The sequence below is a fragment of the Balearica regulorum genome, chromosome 28, assembly GCF_011004875.1.
Source record: "Balearica regulorum gibbericeps isolate bBalReg1 chromosome 28, bBalReg1.pri, whole genome shotgun sequence".
NCBI classification, from domain to species: domain Eukaryota; kingdom Metazoa; phylum Chordata; class Aves; order Gruiformes; family Gruidae; genus Balearica; species Balearica regulorum.
Window position 1 is genome coordinate 1,044,190 of NC_046211.1, and position 21,068 is coordinate 1,065,257.

General features: G+C 47.3%; 1 protein-coding gene and 1 long non-coding RNA gene across 4 annotated transcripts in view; one reads left to right on the forward strand and one right to left on the reverse strand.

The window, feature by feature from the left end:
* Positions 1-21,068, forward strand: part of VPS45 (vacuolar protein sorting 45 homolog) — a 32,764-nt gene that overhangs the window by 6,019 nt on the left and 5,677 nt on the right. Inside the window, exons 11-15 of one of the 3 annotated variants that reach the window (XM_075737201.1) lie at positions 3,065-3,223; positions 3,978-4,085; positions 4,402-4,523; positions 11,518-11,649; positions 15,321-16,430. In XM_075737201.1, the coding sequence (XP_075593316.1) occupies positions 3,065-3,223; positions 3,978-4,085; positions 4,402-4,523; positions 11,518-11,649; positions 15,321-15,339 (540 nt within the window). In that variant the 3' untranslated portion in view covers positions 15,340-16,430. Of the gene's footprint in view, positions 1-3,064; positions 3,224-3,977; positions 4,086-4,401; positions 4,524-11,517; positions 11,650-15,320; positions 16,431-20,112; positions 20,710-21,068 lie in introns of those variants that run through there. The other 2 variants (XM_075737200.1, XM_075737203.1) reach the window with 2 other exon arrangements.
* LOC142598504 (uncharacterized) lies at positions 12,250-16,552 on the reverse strand. The gene is made up of 3 exons (XR_012832669.1): positions 16,422-16,552; positions 13,618-13,830; positions 12,250-12,557 (listed from the first exon to the last, which is right to left on the reverse strand). It is a non-coding gene; the product is annotated as an uncharacterized LOC142598504 (long non-coding RNA).

Sequence of the window (21,068 nt, forward strand, 5' to 3'; positions counted from 1 at the left end):
TTCTTTTTGAAATAAAAAACAGTGGAAAGCTTCTTAGATAAAAGATTTCTTTGGCAAAGAGGACTGAAAAAGCCTAACAGAGACTTCTCTTATAGCTGAGTATAGACTGAAATTTTGACCCCTTGCTGGCTTGTTGGGTTCCATGACCTGACCTAGTATCTGACAGTATGTCAATAGTGATGAATTGTGGCTGCTGACTAGTCGGAGAAAATAGCAGTATTGTCGAGTGTGACTGTATTACAGCAGAGTTCAACCAGCAACTCAGTATTAAAAACCGATTCCTTAATTTTTTATAGCTAAGGTAGAAGTTACACCATATAGTTGACTCCTTTACACAATACCGAGAAGCAGTGTGACTAGAAAACATACACGTCTTTAAACGATCTGAAATACATGTTTTCTTCTCCTCTGCTGTTCTGTGCTCCAAGTGGGAGGCTAGGGGATAATATTAGACTCTTCAAGTACTGTCATCTATTAGCAGATCCTGAGCTGATGGGAATCAGTATAGGCCTGCTGAAGTCATCACAGCTCTATAGATCGGTGAGCATATAGATACAATTTGATAGCTTATATTTGGTAGAATTTAGATGACTTAAGTATCGAAGTGGGAATGTAGCCATAAAATGCATTTGCTGAAAACAGCCTCTGAGGTTCTCTTGCTATATCACTGTTTCTAGATCAAGCTTGTGCAGTTTAAATGTCAAATATTTGAGTTCTAATCTCAGCCCATCGTGTCCGTGCTGTCATCTGTTATTTCTGATGTTAACGCAGCCCAGAACGTTAGTGTTGAAACTCCAGTGCTTGGCATTGGAGACCGTTTTGGAAAATGTCCGTCTACTTTTTATTAAGTTACCTCAGATTGGTTGAAGAAAGGGATGATGCGAACTTCTGGTGATGATGCAGTTGCATTACCAGCTCTACGGTTAAGAGTATGTGGCAGAGGGGCAGGTAGGTCAGCTCCCACCCAGTGCCATGCTCAAGGGAGTTCACCTTGATGCTAATTCAAGTCTTAGTCCACCCTAACTTGGTATTTCTGCAGTTTTAAAGCAGAAAAGCTGCCTGCACTTTGCTTATAGCCACGTGCCTAAAGGGCTTTATTGTATTTCTAACAACTGAGACCGACTGGAAAACATGTAGCAGCTGGGAAATAAATGCAAAACTATGAAACCGGTATCTTTCTACATGAGAGATCGGTATCTCTTTAGCTGCACAGCCCCGGGCTGTTCCCTGTTGCAGTCTCCTAATGGCAGTGACGGGCCAAGGCCACAGAAACAATGAAGAATAAGCCAGCGCATGAAATAAAGGCAGAATTGTTCTCCACTGATGTAACTTCAGCAATTGTTAATTTCTGTGGTGGCCCAGGGCCCCTGAGTACAGTACATTTTGGTTGTTCTTCCCCTGGTCTCTTATTAATCCTGACATAGTACATGAGCCTTGAGAGATGAATGGGAGGTTTTGAATCCCATCTCCTTGGATGGACAATGGCTTTTCTGTTTTACGCGCTTCCCGCTTATATAGGCATCGTCGCTGTGCTGCCAGCACAGGATCAAAAATCTTGCAAGCAAACATCTCATGGGACTCTGTCGCTACTCTCACAGGTGAATTCCTGACCTCACCAAGGTAAAACTCCCGTTGATCCTCTTCAAAGCCAGGATTTTATCCTGTATTTTTGTAACTAGTCAGCATCAGTCAAACGAATTACAGCAAATGGACCTGAATCGGTGTGGCAAATAACAAGTTTCACAACGTTGTTTCGCAGCTGTTCACGGAATGTTTCTGTGTTGCCTACCTGGACTGGGAGGATGGGAGAATCTTGCAAAGATGTACCGGGATTTTTGGAGTGTTTGAGGGCCGTGTGCGCTTACAGAGTGGAAAAATCCTCACTGGTTCTCTCCCTCTCTTGGTGCTGCCATTTCTGCAACCGTAAAACCGGCAGCTCCTCCGCTCCCGTGCATTTGAGCTAACACAGGCTGATCATTTTGCTTTAATGTTCAGCACAGGGAGAATTTCAGACTTTGCTGTGTCCTAAAGCATCTGTCCGGCCCTACCCAGATGTCTGCAAACACATCTGGTAGTTGATGCCTGTTCTTTGAGATCCACCTCAAAGCTCGGATTTAAGCAGCTTATTACTCCCACGGCTCACCTAAGCTACCAACTTGGCTCTGGTGTTTGTTCTGTTAACTCCGTTATCTCAGCTCTGTGACTCGACACAATGACTGAGAGGTTGCAGAGAGGAAATAAATGCTTTTTGTTGAGAAGGAGTAGCGCTTACATGGCCAATTGTCAACTTACACAAGCAATTCTAGCCTGCCTGCGGTCCTTGGAGGGTAAATGGCACGCACCAGGGGTTCTGAAACTTGTCTGGAAGGGTCTGTACTTCAACAGGCGGGCTCTTCGGGGCACGCACCCTTTACATTTACAAGGGTATCACGTTCTCTTCAGCAGAAAAAGTAACTATCTGAATATTAGAAGTAATAACTGTAGATTTCTGTATTTACCTCCAGTGCTGTAATCTTTCTTTTCGTTTTCACACTTTAATTCCTTCCCTCCTTTGCTTCCCAGTGCTTGCTATTTGCCTCTCCACTTCTCGCATCCAAAGGTTATCTGAGATTTCCATGCTTCTGTGCCGCACCTTCCAAAAGAAAACAGAATCCGTGTGGTTGTCCAAGCTCTTTTTTCTCGGCAGTCAATATTACAATGGAACCTGTGGGCCAGTTCTGGCTCTGCTCAAGTCGGAAAGGGAAGGGCAGATGTTAACGGGGAGGCACGCGATAACCTCGGCTCCCCCCGCAGCATGTTACAGAGAGTTAGGAACGGACAACAGAACTGGGTTATTAATTCCCAGCTTCATGGAAAGACCCAAAAGCAACTTGCGCTCCATTGTACTCTAATCGGTCTAACCGCAGAGCACGTAAGAAGCTGGGCTCTGTTGCTTACAACACAATTTAATTCTCTTGCATTCCTCCTGCATGCGATTTCGTTGCTAGGCAGTGGGCTTGATATTAGTCTGATTTAATGTCCTTTGAAGGCCTCTCCACTACTACTGCTCTCTATCTTGCTGCAGAACGTGCGTCGCCTCCTGCAGAACCCCAAGGTGACGGAGTTTGACGCTGCCCGGCTGGTGATGCTTTACGCCCTGCACTACGAGCGACACAGCAGCAATAGTTTGCCGGGGCTGATGACAGATCTCAAGAACAGGGGTGTGTCGGAGAAATACCGAAAGGTAATTGCAGCATTTCTCCTTCAGCTGGATGAACGAGTGGGACAGGATGGCACAGAGGTGGAAAATCATTGTCAGTTGGTGTAAAGCTTGCATGCTTTAGTTTAGTGCAACGCTGGTTTTCTTGAATTTGCACTGCACCTTGCGAAAAGAACCCTGCGCTTGGCTGGGGCCTGCAGGAAAATCACTAATCACTTAATTTCCGTTTCCAAAATCAGTGATATTATGAAGGGTTGAATAAAGCAGAGATGGTAGGCATGCCAGGACGGGTGTGGGGCATGTAAACGGGGCCAGGAACATGGTTCCTTTCTCCTTCCCCTCTTCCTCCCCACCCCTTTTCCCCCAGCTCCTGCTGAATAGGCGATAGTTGCAGCAAAGGACTTTTGGAGACCGTAAAAGGAGCTTGGCTGGGATGGAGAGGGTGGCAGCGCTGGCAAATGTAGTGAGCAGCTGGAGAGGAGGTGGAGAAGCAGGGTGATGTCACGTTGTATGGAAGATCTGCTATCGCTGCAGCAGACTATGGAAATGAAAGCCTCTCTCCTTATGCAGTGTCACGGCAGACTGACTTGCTTGGTGGATTTGGGGAATACTTCTCTTCCCCTTGCCTCTCTCTGTGCTGCGTTACCTGCTTGGGCTTGATCTCCCTGACTCCTTGGTCATCATTCCAGTACCTCCATTGAGCCTAACTAGACCAAAAACTGCCTGGAAGCTGGTTTCCCAGGTTAAGAGGATTCTGGTTTTGCTTCTCTCTGTACAGCTAGTGTCTGCCGTTGTGGAGTATGGAGGAAAACGGGTCCGGGGCAGCGACCTGTTCAGTCCCAAGGATGCTGTAGCCATCACCAAACAGTTCCTCAAAGGACTGAAGGTATGGATCTGCCACAGATGAAATAACAACAGTTTCAGTCAAAATTACAGTCAGGGAGCAGGACTCACAGGCAGTGCACCGCCACGTGTCGTGGATTCCAGAGATTTAATAGTGAGCGCACTGGGCTTTTAGGGCGTAATTCTCATTGAAGACAATGGGAGTTAGTCGCTGAAAAGCCTCTGTAGATCTGGACTTCACTAACACGTGATGTACCCATCAGATGCTGCCGCTCCTTTTATGCGGCTTTGCTGATCTTCTCTCTTAGCCTGCTGCCTTGCTGTACTAATTCGTAACAAGAGCTTTTCCTGCGCTGCAGGGTGTTGAGAATGTGTACACACAGCACCAGCCTCTCCTTCAAGAAACACTAGATCAGCTCATCAAAGGAAAACTCAAGGACAGCCAGTACCCCTACCTGGGTCCCAACACGCTCCGTGACAGGTATGTGGGGCTTTTTTTGGGGCAGAGCTTGGAACTGAGATATCTGCTCCTCCTGGTGCTGCCACTTGCTTTGTTGTTTGCCCATAGATGAAGAAAACTTAGGCTGGGCAGAGAAATGTCTTGATTGTGTAGGTCTTTCTTGTGTGGGGCCCTGGAGAGGGCTATTAAAACTGAAATTGGTTGAAATTGGTTGTCTTTTCTTGCTGGCCAAGATGCGACATTCGCATTGCAAGAGCTCAGGTAAAGGATAAAGCCATTGCACCAAGCTGCCAGGATGTTCACATGATGGATTTCAACGTGCCCCCTAACTTCACTCCGTGCCATCTGGCGTTTATTTGTGGAATACCAAAAATAGTCCAACTGCAAGCTCTCCCTTCTGAGCCAGTTACTATTCCTGATGAGAATGGGATCTTGCTGAATATGGCTAATAACTGTAATTGAAAAGAACTCTGGCTGGTTCTAGCTGACTTTGCTGGAGCTAAGCTAATCTGTTGTCAAAGAAGTCGTTAAAGGTAAATACGGGTGTCGGAGTGAGGGCACTGAAGAGAAGACGACAAGTTCTTCTCTAACAGCTTTCTGTACAAATTGCTCCTTGCTGTAAATTAAGCTTCTGCAGCGCACTGGTCGGGTATTTCTTATTCCTTCTAGTGGTAGTCTGCTTTGAGGAGAGGAGCCGGCTGTTGCTTTTCTTCCTTTGGGTGATGCGTGATGAGGTCATCACAGCAATTCTCTGAATCTTCTCCAACGGCTGCTAAATGCCCCCGGGGTTCTGTGGAAAATGTTCTACTTGCAGCAGTAGAACAATCGTCATTCCCTTCACACACTGCGTAATTATTGGCTTTTTATCAGCAGCCGCCATGTTTTTTAGTGAAGAAGAAAATAAATTCAAGGTAGTCATTCTCAACAGACGAGGCAGCTGTTGGGGCTGTTTGGGTTAAATGGAAACCACGGACTCATCCGGAGCAGGAGAGAAGCAGATTTGGGGACCGAGGTTCAAGCGGGTGGGAGGAGCAGAAGCATGTCAAAGAGTGAGCATTCATGTCTGGATCTCTTTGAGATGCATGCTGCTTTTCCTCCTTAGCCCTGCCTCGGGGCATTTCCATCTGAGGAAAGCGAAAAAATGTATTTTGTAGCAGGGAGGCATCCAAATTCTATGCCAGGCTGACAGCAGGGGCCGTTAATCATTTTATTTATGAATAAGAAAGAATTTATAGTCATACAAGAAACAATTTGTTTGTGGATGTCCCTGGTAGACCAGAAAAATATCTGCCTTACTCCAGATTTTCCCTTTAAAATAAAATGGTGAATTTTGGATAGGGTGGATAGGTGTGAATCATCAAGGCCCCTAGCAACAGAAACTCTATCCTCTCTGTCCTTGAAACCTAGATGGATTTCAGCCCAAAAAAAAGAGGTTGACACATGCAGTTTGTGGTAGATCTGAAGTGCAGAAATGCATCCAGGCGTCCCTGACCTGGGTTTGTTCTGAGCTAACTAGAAACCAATGGTCTTCTGACCTTTATCTTCTCTTTTTCAGTTTCCGCTTATATTTTCCTGAGCTGTGTTTCACTTAGAATCCTCTTTAAACCTGCCCCTGAGAATCCTGCTATAAAGAACATGCAAAGGATTTATTTGGGGGAGAGTGAGAAGGGTTTAATTCCTACCTCGAACTGAAGGAAAACAGAAGTTGGGTGAAGGGAAAAGGAGTTTGCGCCTCCCTCCCTTCTCTGCAGCGGTTTGTGTCATAGCTAAAAGATGTGAATCCTGTAGTACTGTTGAAGTAAATCTCAAAATACAGAGGCAGAGCTTCCAAATTGTTCTTTCCCTTAAGTTTCTCATGGTCTTCCTTTGGTCTGGGATTGTCCTCGGGACAGAGGCTGGGTCCAACAGTGCTGCTGCTGGGTCGGATGTCTGCAAAATGATCAAAAGCACGTGGTTATTGGGGCTGTTTCCTGATGGGAATGGTAGATCTCGTTGAATTTAAGGCATAGGAGCTGGAGGAATGAGGGTTTATAACTGACAAAAAACAGGCACCTAAATACTGTTGTGCCTGCTCTTTCCTTGCCATGAAAACAGCGGCCACAGCACCGTGTTATCTCTGTTGAATCTCATGAAAACGGGGGCTCACCTAAAACCAGGCTTCAGTTACCAGGTTTGGAAGAAAAAGGCCCACTTGATGGTTTCACCTTAGTGCCAAACCAACTGAGGGAGGAATTTAAACTTAACGATTTCACAAAACTTCGTATGATAAATCACAGGCCGAGGCAAACTGGGCTACCCTGTCTTCTTGCTCTCTGCTTTCAGAGGATGGTGTTACAGTGATTGGCAGGAGTTCAGCAGAAGGTCAGGGCAAAAGGCTTTGTATTTTTTGATCAAAGGGACGCAGTTGCTTGAACAGCAAAGAACTTGAAAGGATTCTTTTTAACTATTTCTTTCTGTATTATGCTGTTGCAAGGGAGGAAAAACTCCTGGTCCAAATTCAGCTGTGGAAATCGGCAGCGGTGAAGGAAAGGGAATCTTTGCAAAGGACTGAGCAGGGTTCCTAGGAGAGAGCAATAAGCAATTCTGCTTTCTTTTGCTTCTCCTCTATTTCCTGCTGTGTTAAATACTGTCCTTTTCTTGTACGCCGTCAGCCCGCAGTCCCTTCCACCTTGGCTGCTGGGAAGGACTAGCTAGAAAAGTCCCTGAAGCCTCCCTGTGTCACAGGAGTCTGCGACACGCCGTACAAAATGCCTCCTAAGGGTTGTGACGCCATCGGCGGGCTCTGCTCGCCGGGCTCTGCCAAAGCCTCCCCTTGGGATGGAGCTTTTGCTGTGTTTATGCATATTATTTTCTCTTAGAGCATTTGTCCCGACCAGCTGAGCCCAGTGGTGCTTACCTGAGATGGCTAGAGTCCACTGCTTACAAAATCAAGTTTGGAATTGGAGCAGAAAACAGCTCGGTCACTGCTCCATTCCTTAAAAGCCAAACAGGGGCTCCTCGACGTTTTGCACGAACCAGGGAACAGCCTGTGAAATAGTGGTAGGAAAAGGCATGCTGCTCCCTGGGGAGCCAGATGGGACTCGGCTCGTTCCGTGTCTCTCTCAAATTACCGCAATTATTTCCTGCATATTGAAAAATCTTGGAAAGTTACCTTGTCTGAAAGCCCATCAAAGTTCAGACTTAAACAGGGAACGTGAGAACTCGCCGATATGTCCTGGTTCAGAGTATTCTGTGACAGGACGTGATCTTTCTCCTACTGATTTTTCCTGTGGACTGCTTGAGGAGAGTAAGAATTCCCTAAAGCTAAAGGACCGCTGTTCCTAAATCATATATATTCTCTTGTGTTTAGGATGGTTTGTGTTTTGTGTATTTTTATTTTTTTTTAAGGCAAAACTCTGACTGTGTCCTTGTTTGTTCAAGGAAGTTGTTTTTTTCCTCTCATCTGAAGTGTTTGAGCATTTAGCTGTTAAATTGGTAGTTAACTGGAGGAGATACACAGCCACCTCCACAAATTGGGTCTCAGGAGCGCAACAGCTGGAGCGAGTGTTGCTGTAGATTGCTTCCCACTAATCCTGTAACAGTCTTGGGGTCTCTTCCTATACCGAAATTGCTTATTATTTGCCCTTGACATAAGCTGTAATTCCCTGGGCGCTTCGTGGGAACACCAAGATCCCTTTGTTCTTTCTGCGGCAGTCTGCCTCTACGTGACTTAGCTCGCTTCTGGTCTGGGAGAAGTCCGCGGGGTAAATGCCGGCTGCTTTGAGCAAGGCACAGAGGTGGGAGAGAGGCTCCCCCCTCGTTCTGCCCCCGCTCCCCCACGCCAGGCTTAATCCTGTAAGAAAGGCAGGAGCAATACAAAAGCCAAAATAAGCACGTTCTGCGCCGTGCTCCTGATACCTAGCAATCAGAACTGCACGGGAAATAGAGGCGACCGGGATGTTTCCTTACCTGCGACCCAGTGTCTCAGCGGCATTACAGTTTAGTTTGCAGCCCAGCATAGTATCATCTCTCCCATGCTGGGTCTGTATGGATTATCCTTCTTTCTGGATTTCTTTATCTGTTTGACGTCCTTTTAGTATGGTTTTTTTTTTCTGGATATCAGTCGATCTATTCCTCTCTTCGTACAAAGATTCTCCACCCCAACAAAAACTGCGGTGATGAAGCTGTGCACGAGATGTAACCCAGACTTACTGATTTAGAACTTTTCTTGCGGTCTGTGATGGGATCGCTGGGCTGTTTCGTCTCCCAAGTTGGATAGTGTCGGCTGCTTTGTAAAAAGCACAGAAATGACTTAAAGGGCAAAGGAACCGTTTGCTTATTCTTGTTTTGTACAGCACATAGCACAGGGGAATTGTGTGCCATGAGAGGGTTTTCTAAATGCAGCAGCAAGCAAAATACAATATATGAAAAACCTCTAAACTCCCCTTCAGAGGGTTTGTACCCTTTCTGAGGTCAGCTTCATTTGCCTTCCCAATTTGATAGCATACGTAATCCTCACCTCGAGTAAGAAACACACAGTTTCCCTTCCGGTGGATGTAATTGTTGATCATGCTTTGAGTTGATGAAGGCACTAGGCTGACAATGTCTTGCCCTCATTTGTGGGGACACAGCATCTCGTTAGACTAATTCACGCAACTCTTAACTCACTCCTAGGAGAAAACTGCGACCAAGCATTGTGTAGGCCTGACTTCAGGGACTGTTAAGGGCATCAGCGATGTGAATTTGCAGGGCTGGTCTCATGGTGACAGCGAAAGGCGATGGCAAATTCAAAGGCTGGTACGTGTTCAGATATTCCAGAGTTGGCCGCACGACTTTGGCATCTAAACTTCTTAGGTCTTTGATAGTTTCAACCAAAAATGCATAAAAGATGGTACCAGGAGACTGACCTGCTGGACTTTGGGGAGGTGCAGCTTTCCCAACCTAAAAGGCATTCTCCCGAAGAAGTGAACATCCTGATACAAGTGGGCTTGTAGAGATTTTAGGGATACTTTTTCTGACAACTGACTTCACCACTGTGCCTTCCCTTTCCCCTTCCCTCTGATTTCCCTCTCCAAAAGACTCAGGCACATTTGCATCTAGTTTCCAAAGCCATACGGCAGATCGTAGCTAAGAAGACGCGGTACAGCACTCCCCTGTCCTCTGGGGCTGGCTCGGTGAGATGTTTGAACCCGCGCAGCTTGAACGCGCGGTTGCTATATATAAACCTGCTTATCTTAAGGCTGCGGCGCGGAAGATTTCACAGGCTGTTCCCTTGCAGGGGAGAGATATGGGTGCACTGAATCCTGGGGCTCTGGGAGGGGAGCGAAGACAGCACAGACTGCGTTGCTGAAATCCTGAGGGCAGCGCTACCTGCACCGCTGCCCCTGGCTGGAAGGAGTAAATCGCGTGCGGGATAAAACTTGTTGCTCTGTTAATACGGCATGTTCCACTATTGCAGACTTCTCTATGGAGGATTCCGCTTTAAGCGTTGCTCTTTCCAAGGAAACTATAAACTGCAGCGGGAAGTCTTGGCCATTACTGGAATTATTATAGTCCCTGAGGATAACGAATGGTGTAGTACCTGCAGAAGAACTGTACTGAATGCAACAGTCTGTTGTCGAATAAGCAATGCTGTGTGTCGCACACAGAGGGTGTGCCTGAAATGATGGCGTTGTGGCTGTAGAATTCCCTCTCCACCCCACAAAGGGAGAGTTCTACAGCACCTCTGAAATCTCCTTTTGTCTGTCCAAATCATCTTATGCAGAACCTAACCCAAACTTTCTGAAAAGACTTATGATTTGGAAGGCGATTGGTAACAAAGATCACTTTGGGAAGGTGCTAATCCTTTCCAGTAATTCTTCTTCCCTTTCTCCATCTTCTCCAGGGACAGGGAGGCAGTTGTGTGGCTTGTTCTGAGCCAGTGTCCCATTCTGGCAGCAGAAACAGTTTTCCCCTTGGTAGTACTGTCCGTTCAGCGATGCCGAGATGTTCGTCCTTCCGATGAACTCCTCCGGCAGGTGTCGAGGGCTTTGCAGGTTGGCTTCTCAGCAGGGAGTAACCAGAGACACAGGAGTTTAGGTCATCCCTGTCTCATGCTCCATTTGCTTTGTCACTGATCCAGAGCTTGCACAGAGCGAGCAGATGAACGCCTGCTGCTCCCACCGCTGCAGCAAGCAGCTCTATTCTAGCAGAAGTACCTGCTCGGAAAGCGGAGATGAGTTTTGAGGCCGCAACAGAAAGTTAATTGCGTCAAGGCTCGGCCGCTCTGACTCGAGCGGGTGACTGACAGGATGTGATCCACACCTTTTCCCTGTAGATTCTGCAGAAATCATTCTCTCGGCTTGTAGGTGGAAGCGGAGCTGACTTACGGGTTGCGAGCGCGTTCTGCTATCCCTGAGAGTGCAAAACTTAAGTGATTGGGGAGGGTGGTGGAAGGAAGGTGCAGCCTTCCTTTGAAAGCAGAACGTGTGGGGCACGTGGCTGGTTTTGTATTTTGTCAGATGAAGGCACTTCACTCCTTCCCCCCGCTTTCCTGTCATGCTCCTTCTCTGTAAAATCCTGTATTTATTTCTAGGCTGGCTGGGGAATGTAACCTCAGAGCTGAAGTGATGCACAAATCCCAGTAGTTCCAGCAAAACTGTGGCTGCTCTGTGCCCTTCAAACCAAACCCGAGAGGTCTGCAGCCCCGCTGTTGTCCTCGTTTGACTCCTGAATTGATCTTAATTTAACAGCCGCAGCAGCGTCTCGATCGCGCGTTAAACATCAGCGTATGTGTCATGGTGGAGCTCCGCAGGGATGCACTGCGTGGGTGTTGCTGAGGAGGCTTTTAAGGACCGTTAGCATGTTGTGTAAATGTTTAGGATAGACAATGTTTTAAAAACGATTTAATGAGCTACACATTGTTGTCGGTCTTGAGCCCAGCGCATCACAGAAATGAGAAATCATCAGGATCATTGCCTCAGCGCCCGTGAGAGACACAGGATTTATCCCTGTCCTGTTGAGGTTTCCCATCTCAACATTTGCCTCTTGATTGCAGGCCCCAAGATATCATCGTGTTCATCATTGGAGGGGCGACTTATGAAGAGGCTCTGACTGTCTATAACCTTAACCGCACCAACCCAGGGGTCCGGATCGTCCTAGGTGGGACCACGATTCACAACACAAAGAGGTAAGAACCGTCGTCTTTCCTGTGGATTCTGCGTACGCAAAACTGCTGACGTGAGCGTGAATTTGCGACGCCTGAGGGATCTTCATCGCGCAGTAAAACACAGAAATGTGTGTAAATGGGCCGAGCCCAGCTCTGCTCATGATGGCTGAGGGACTTATTACCAAGCTGAAGGTTTAATGTGCTTTTTAGTGAATTCAAGGGCAGGGAAGTAGATGTGAATAGCTTTTCCTGCTTATAATTCACCACACACCCTAATATGAACGAGAAGCCAGTGCAGCACACAGGAATTCAAAACTGACTGTAGTCTCATTGCTCCTGTTGAAATCTGGAGCAACTGCGTTTGATAGCAGCGAAGTTACTGTTCCTATGATTAGAACCGAGTTCTATGATTACGCTGCTAGCAGGCTCTCTGCCACCCACAAGCCTGCAGAGTATTGGCTGTGTCTTTTGCATTTCTCCCTGGAGAACGGAGCTTTCCTTAGCCGTTTGCTTTCCTGGGAGGCCAGACATTTGTAAAAGCTTAATCCCTCCAGGAACCGAGCAATGCCGGGGAGTGCTGACCACGCCGAGCGTCATTGATTTCCTAGCTCACCATCTCTGGGGTGGTAGAGAATCGTAGAATCGTTTTGGTTGGAAAAGACCTTTAAGATCATCGAGTTCAACCGTTAACTGCCGAGTCCATTCTGTCCCCAGAGCCATTCGGTTATCAGAAAGAGGGTGACGGCAGGAATGTGACAGGTGACCCACGTCTCTCCATGTGTCGCAGCAGGAAGCGCGGTGAAATCTAAGTCCTGGGAGGGTCCCTGGCGTTGTCCAGCAGCTGCTCTGAGCTTAGAGGGAGCGCCCCGCTCTGAGCTGGGGTGCAAGGAGAGCTTCAGTGTTACCATGTAGAAATGCAAAGTCCAGTCCTGCAACAGGAAGGAAAAGTTAATGCTTCTCGGCATTTGGGATGATATTTTCAGAGCTAACAGCTTCGGGTGCCTCAGCAGTCTCCTGGAGTTCAGGAAACGCACGGTGTTGCCAACACCGCAGGCAACTGTGTCAGAAATACAGCTGTCAGGCACTTGGTCGATCTCAGTTACTGACAGGTGGACTCCAGCGTAGCAAGCAGGCTAAAAACCTCCTTGGTTTTCAGACCATATATGTGCGCTGCTGCTGCATCAGAGTCCAGTGTGATATTTATAAAACCCTTGCACTTTTGCCCTTCCTTTTCATGCCCGTAAGGGATCTTCAGGCTCCAAAGCTGCCTGCACAGAAGCAGTAACAATTCTCTCGTGAGGAAATCCAGTGGTTCCTATCATCACTTGCTCAGAAAAAAATCCCCAAACCTTCTGAATTCACAGCATCCGCTCTGAAATTTGGCCCTTTAGCTTCCATGTCAGCTGATTGGGAAGCTCCTGAACTGATGCTAGCCCAGAAGTAAATTGCTTTTATGAACTGGGTTACAAAGGCAAGTCTGTATTAGCCCACATATCAACCAATTCCTGCCCAAATTACCCAGCTTGTTCAACCTTCTGCTCTACAGAGTAGCCTTTGAACTAAATCCTGGTTTAGCTGAGCCTAGAAATAGTAAGAAAAGGAGACCAGCGGACATAGTAGCTGCTCTTTGACTGATAAAAAGAAAGAAGTTAAATAAATTGTCATCTTGCAAGGACATAAAACCCCTAGCTCGTATTCAGCCTGGCATCCACTGTAAGCTCTTTGTCTGGCAGCGCATTTTGAGGCTGATTTTGACATCTACCAACACGCCTGCATCAAACTTTAACCAGCATCTGTGCTGCCAACCTGGATGGTACTGTCATCCTGCCACGCTAAGCACAAAAACCAGAGTAAGCGATACAGAGATCTCTGGGATGGAATAGTTTTTCACACCATATTGGAGGTTGAGACCTGCCCCAAAAGTGGGTATCGGTGTAGCAGATCGAGCAAAAACTGTCACTTGAGGAGGGGGGGACAGAGAAAACTCACCAGCAGTGTTTTGAGTGGAAGGAAAAGCAGCAGTGTGGCGATGGTTTGAGCTTTAGGTTGCCGTCCCAGCTCTGCTGCTGACCTCTCAGGTGATGTTGGACAACTTTCTCCTTTGTCTGTACGCACCAGAAGGTCTCTGAGCGGGGACTGTCTCTCACTTCTGCTCAAGTTCGAGGTTTGCAGCTACAGCGTCAGGCTCCACTTAGATTTGTGCTGTAATGAGTAACGTTAGCTAGTTAGGGCTTCTACCGTGACTACGTTTTGGCGCAGTCTCTGAATTATTTACTGAAAAATGAGGATACTGTATCAAAATTTGCATTTCAAAGAATGAAGTGGGGGGAAAAAAAAAAGAGAAAGGCTGTTGCTTTTTTAAGGGTTGACTACCACAAGGTCCTGTCTGGGAACTCCAGGATGAGGATTGCTAAGGGTCCCGTTCTAAAAATAACCCTGCCCCAAATGATTTGCTTTTCCCTAGTGGCTTGACTAAGATGAGAGGATGCCTTAATAATAATAAAAAATTAAAACTTTCAAGTCACAGATATTTTAGCAAATGCACTGAGGCATCTAACGTGAGGAAACCTAGATTTTTATTGTGTCCCAACTCCTCCGGTAATCCACTGGCCTTCCTTTAATGAACTGTTGCTTATTTCTGCTGGATTAGGGTTGATATGTCACAATAAACAAGGAGATTTTTATATTAATGCGCTGAGCAGCACATGTAAGCACACTAATCCCGTGCTTTCATTGTTCTTACCAGCCCAACTTAAATTGTGATCAACATCTGTGTTTATAGGGTTGGGGGATGGCTTAAGGGATATCCATTCTGCTTTTTTCACAAAGCAGGAGACAAACAAGCCTTTGGAGCTGGTTATGTTGTTAAAAGCTGTATATTTGTGGGAAGCTTATCTGTTTAAGAGACCATCTGCATTGTCCAGTGAACATCCACTGTAAGTAGATGTTTTAAAGTGTGGGGGTGCAAACTACTCGGCGTAGGGATGGAAAACACTCAGCGTAGGGATGGAAAACACTCAGCGTAGGGATGAAAAATACAATGTTCTGTGTTTGCAAAGAGGGTCTCAAAATGGGCGCAGTAGGTACCTGTTTAAAGTTTCCTTATGCTACGCAGTCATGTCAAGAAGAATCTCTCCCTCTTGATTTTTATGGGTTTATATCCATTACAGATGGAAAATAGGGGCAGGCATCTAATAACAACACTCATATTCTGAAATGAGGCATGTAAGGGATTCCTTATAAATAAATCAGGCTACAGAAGCTAATAGGCTGCACTGTTGTTTATTCCCCTGTTTGAAAAAATCCCGACGGTTTTACACGGTATGAGAAAAACAGTGTTTCTTGTCTTCCCTCCTCTAACAGATAAATCCATGTAGTTCACCTATTCCTTGGCTTCTTTCCTGACGTTACCCACAGGCAGGTCAATCAGGCTGGGAATGTGGCTTGGGTTTTCTCTTCCTGGCTGCAACCAAGAGTTGGGGGGGGGGGGGGGGGGGGGGGGCGGGGAAAGCATTAAAGCAGCAGGGGCGCTGAAAAGTCAAGTGATAAAAGCCGGAGAAATGCAGAAATCCAAGGATCGGAAAATCTCTTTGATTGTACACACTCAGTTTTGCTGCAGATGAGGCCTTAAATCTGTCTCATCTCAGTTTACTAAATTCTTTTAGGTTTTTTTCTTCTGTTCCCATAAACAGGCAACCCTCGCGCTGTTAAGTCTAGGAGAGTATACAGATACGCGTTTGGTAAGGCTTTGAGATCCTCCAAGAAACTCCGGCAGGGTGGGAAAAAAAAATAATGTGTTGTTGTCAAGGAATTTTCAGTGTTTTTCTAATCAAACCAGCTTGGCTGCCTCTGTTACTTTTAAAATTTTGGCAGCCCTACTAAAAATACTTCTATTATGACTTGATTGTCAAAAAGGTAAAAAAGCTTTCCTGGATGTGTTTTCCTGCAGAGAATTGAAATGCCACATCTGCCCACTTCATGCATTTTTTTTCTACAGAATCGGTCTGCGCTATGCCACAGGTCAAACCACTTGATAAATGAAGATAAACTCCTATCTGTTATCTTTTTCTTGCAATATAATGAGCTGTAGTGGAAAAGCTGGATGGCTGGGGATTATTAATGATAATAATATGTGTTTAAATTATATTTATGGTGAAAGTGAGAGGTCTTTCTTGACTTGGTGTCATTCAGTAACACTGACCATGGCAACCTCTGTAATTACCTGCAGGAACCAGATAAATTTGGGCAAAACTGTGCTGGAGTTAAACCCATGGGTTTTCAATTGCTCTCCACTCCTTAAGTTAACGTTTGTGGAGGGGCATGGGCTCACACCAAAACGCCAAATGCAAAGAGCTTTTAAAATCGGCAGCTTCGCTGTGGCATTAGGGCAGGGAGAGAAAAGCTAAGAATGTAATTACTGGACTTTAAATTAAAGAAGTCAGAGAGCCTAACGTGGCTGGCAGTGCCTCCTAACTGCTCCCCTTCTCTGGGCTGAAAGCTGGAAAGAAGTGGCTCTCGTTTTCCCTGCTTCCTAAAGAAAATTCAACGTGAGGGAGCTGATGCCTTGCTGTTGGCAAAGAGTTTTACCACCAGTCCTGTGGGCAAATGGATTTCAAAGAAATTCTTCTGGGTTTGGGGGGAGAAAGGGTTAAAAAATGATCAATAACCAGCTAAAAATGGAAGATTGAGACCAGGAGGAACATCTGGCATGTGGGGCTGACTCATCCAGAGCACAGGTTAAGCACAAACCTGCTGTGACTAATCCGAGGGGATATCCAGCCTGACCCACTTACCCAGTTACAGCTAGAGCCTGGTTGTGCCAAACGCGGCTGTGGCACGCTTAGCCGGCAGAGCCTGGTCACTGGATACCGGTGCCGCTGGGAGGAGTGTTTGGACCAGCCGCGGTTCCGGCTTGCTGCGGAGGGAAGGTTTGGATTAGAGCGGAGAGATCAGTTCAAGTTCTCTTTGTGGTTTAATAGTCGTGCTCCGGTCGGAGGCGTTCCCAGCCAGAGCTGGAGTAGCTGTGACCGCTGTGCTAGGTCCTCGCTCTGTTTCTCACAGGATCCTCAGGGTCTTGGGAATTAACAGTTTCACTGTGTTCCAGCTCACCCTCGGCTGCAGGTGGGAGTCTGGCTCTTACATCAGCCGCAGGCCAGATGCGGAGACCTTCTGCGCAGGAGATGCTTGGAGGTGGCCGTGCTACCCGCTTCTCCGACCTCCCTGAAGTACGGACACACTCGCTGTATCTCCCTCTCCACACGCACAAACTTTCTCTCCGGATAGCAAGTAAACAGGAGTCCCCTTTAAAAATAAAAGCAAGTCATTCTCTGTTAAGAACTCAGTCTGCCTGACTCTAATGCCTAAAAATAAAACTGGAGGAGGGACAGCTCTCTAGCTGTAATCACGGAGCTGAATGACCATAGTGCAAGTGATGTTCCTGTACACCGCTTAGAAATCAGGCTGCTGCCCTCCCAGAACACGTATTTCTAAACGCTGCGGTGTTGAGATCTGGAAGTTGGTGCAGGCATTTGCATGAGATTTTATTTTGTCATGATTTTTTTTTTTTTTTAAAAACCCCCTCATGATTCACAACCTGGGCAGGCAGACCTATTTTAGACCTGGCTTAGGGGAATCACATTTTTGTAGGATTCATGGTATACCCTTATTTTTATTTCTTTATCTTCTTTTTTTTTTTTTTTTTAAAGCATTAATGTTTAGATAACTTGATCAGCATATTGAAAGAATGAGTCAACCTAGAAACTGGTAGCACTGGATCACATTGCCAGAGTAACCATCTTCCTGGTAACATATCCTCATTAGATCTTAACGTGGGAGCGTTGCTGTGGTTTTGCACAGCATTCAGCTGCCTCCCAGACCGCGATGAAGTAACGCCGGTGGGCCAGAGCTTCGTTTTGTGGGCGGTCGTCACGGCTCCTTTGGCTTCAGATGTACAGGGATGCGACGTGAAGGTTACTCGCAGGTGTCTTGCTCTGGTGTTTGTACTACAGCGGCTGCGCAGGAGAAGACGGTCAGGTCGGTGGATGTTCCCGACAAGGCCGCGTACCTGAAGGACGGAGGTGGGGAGCAGTAGGGAAGGGCAGGAGCTGGCTGGTGAAACTGGGACTAGCTCCAAGCTTCGGGCCTAGTCTAGCGCTCAGCTCTGTAGGCTGTGCTCCCATTTGGGTTTTGCAGGCAGGAGTGCCGAACAGAAGCGTATAAAAGCCTATAATCAAACAAAAACAATGCAAAGAACTTTAAAGCATTATTCTTTCAAAGGTGGGGTATTTTTCCTCTTGAAAGGATTGAATTCATCTCAAATCTTAACCCACTTTTAGACCTGTTTAAACAAGGTTTAGCCTTCCTTGCTCTGGCGTGCTTTGCTGGATCAAGCTCCACTTTAAGCAGGGCCAGGGCTGCTGGAGTGCCGGCATGATGCAGCTGCCCTCAGTGCAGCTCCAGCAAACGCGGCTCCGTACGTGTCCCTCTTCCTCAGCTTGCTTTTCCACCCAGATAAGAAATAATCTGTGCCCACGACAGGTCTAAGCCTGGAAACTGAAACGCCGTGGCATATTTCAGGGATAAAATCAGCCTTTGAAGACTGCCCGGTGACAGAATGGGTGAAATTCATTTCGCAGACTCATCAAGGTAGAAATCATCTTTCTTTCCACCTAACCCAGCACCACGCAACCCTGGTCCTGCACGCAGCAGAAATTCTTTGCTGACACACGAGTCGCTTCTGCAGTGATCGCGACTTCAGCTGTGTCCATACAAGGCTTTTAAGACGCTCCACAAGCATTCCAGAATGGGACTTTCCAAACTATCAAGTGCTTAGCCTAACTCCGCTTCTAAAGAAGGAACGGGGCTTAAGTGGAAACAGATTTGGGCTAGGGCTGAACGGTCTTGTGAATTCCGATTTCAGGATCTCCAGATCTGAACCAGAGCAGAGCCCAGCCCTCCTGCCTCCCAGACATTTTCGTTAACTGCTGCCTGCTCGCTGCCTGCTTCGAGCTTTTTTTCCCTCTGCAGTTGGCCAACGTCAGCCGCCGGCAGCTGATCTCCACCTGGCAATTCTTTTCTTGAGAAGCAGCTTACCTATTCAAACGTGTCTCTGAACATCTTGCCTTTTGGGTTTTGCGTGGAACCATTGCTCTGGCGTGCGGTTGAGCCATTCACTTGACTTTATAGAGCAAACTTCTTCCTAAGTCTCAAATTAACAAGTTGCTTGGAGTCTAGCCCCCAAACTCCCTTAAGTTTCCTTGGAAAATCATCCAGAGGAGAGACTGGGATGAAGCTGAGTGTGAGCTTAAGCATTTTACTGGGCTAAAACTTTCTTGAGATCCAGCTCAATGAGCGGTCGGTGCCCGGAGGTTTCCATGTACCTCATTATTTAGATTTAAGCGTGATCTAAACAGGCTGGAAATAGGAGGGAGGGTCTTTGCCAGAAAGCCCTGGCTGTGAAATGTCAAGGATGCCTCAGCAGGAGGTTTCCACCCTGCCTTTTCCTGCCTTATCATCCGCACAGGAAGACTGAGAGTGAGCAGAAAAACAAGCCGGAGCGCCGGCCTTCCTGGCTTTGTTACCAAAAGGCGCGTGGGGCTGCCAGCGCCATCCAGATGCTGAGCCAAGCCCATGAGGAATGGCTGCTCGTGTTTTGAAAGCTTTAATGTTGATGGCACGGGGAGAAATGAGAGACCTCCCAGACAGGATGGAACATTTAAGGATGAATGGATGAAGATGTTGACTTGGTGATCCAGTGCTGGGTGCCCCAGGTTTCAGTGCTCCAGATTTTGGTCCCCAGGGCAGGTGATTGCAGTCCCGTAGCTTTGCACTTTGTTCTCCCTCATTGAATTCATCCTGGCTGGTGGGAGGATCTGTCACTGGAAAACAGGAGCGTTCGCCAAGGCTTATTTCCTCTTGGATTAGCGTCTCCTAAACTGTGGCTGTCCTCGTCTGAGGACATTTCCCTTACAAGCAGCTGGAGGAGTGGGTCAGTCTGAGGGTGATCTGTCCACCGACTGCAGGGCGGAATGGTTAGCCCCGATGCCAGATCTCGAGATGCCGCTTTTACATTGGAGGAGATGAGTCCTCATCTGAGTGTCTCTGTCACGTGCCCCTTCGGTCCCTGACACGTCCCCATCGGTCCCTGACACGTCCTCCTTGGGGGGAGCTGCTGGGTTTGACCTCAGCTTGACAAGGGGAAGGAGCATCGCATTGGGACCAGGATCCCTCTTCTGGGTGGGGGTTTTTTCCTTGGATTACATCCTGTTGTGGGCAGGTCCTCTTCTCTTTGCCACCATACCATGTATGAAGGAGTGACTGTCCCCGGTGACACCAAGGGAGAAAACAGATGGGTTTGTAGCTCTGAGGTTGTAGAGCGCTTGTTGGGTTTGTTCAAAGGCTCAAGGCCAAGCTGTGTGGTTACTTTCTATCTGCATGAGTGAAAAGTTGGCTCTTGTCTCTGCTAACCTTCACTTTGTTTGGCAGCTTTCTCGAGGAAGTTACAACTTCGGGGTTCCGCGGCCGAAGCACTGAGAGCTCCCAGGTTACACCAAGGTCAAGCAGCAGACGGTGAATCTCGGAGAAACCCCCATCTCGCCCATCCGGAGCTTCCACGAACTGACCATACGGCTTTGGAGCAGAACTGGGCGTTCCTGCACCGTGCTGCTGCCGTAGCTTTCCCCATCCGTAATCCCAGGAACCATAATGGGCACAAGAAGCATCTGGGTAGCGATTGCTGGTGTTGGTGTGTGCCCCGATGAAGCAGGACGTGCCCCTTCTCACAACCACGGCTCCGAACGGGATGTGGCTGCGTAACTGGAACTGTAACCTGCAGGAGAGCCTGGGAAAAGGGTCACTACAGAAGCACCGGGTCTCCGCAGCTCTGCCGGGCTGCGGGAAAGCTGTGCTCTTAGCTGATTTGTCAGAACACATGGTATGAGTCCCCTAATGAGCGTCTAACGATCATGGCCCAGACTTTTGTGTGCATTTCTGGAAGGTGAAGCTGATGGGCACTAGAAGCCCTCTGCTCTGCTCAGTTGTCTGTATATTTGGAGTCCTATTAAACAACCCATTTTGACTGAACCTCTTGTCTAATAAATGATTCCTGGTATCCCTTTTGTAATGCCACTGAGGTATAATTACATTCTGGCAGTAATAAAACATGTTGGATTTGTAAATAAACCAGCGAATTGGAATTGTGGAGCAGACCTGGGAGCAGGGGAGGGTGGTTGGCATCCTCCTAGGCGTGGGAGCTAGATCAGAAAGTGCTCGCTCTATGCACCTTCAAAAGGACTTTTTTTTTTTTCCCAGTTTCCTTTTATTTTAGGTAGAGGAAGTGTGAAAAGCAGCACAGGTTAAGAGTCAAAACAGACATCAGCAGACTGGATGCCTGGCTTCTGTGAATGTCCACTACTGATGAGCAAGTCTTTCCCTTATCTCTT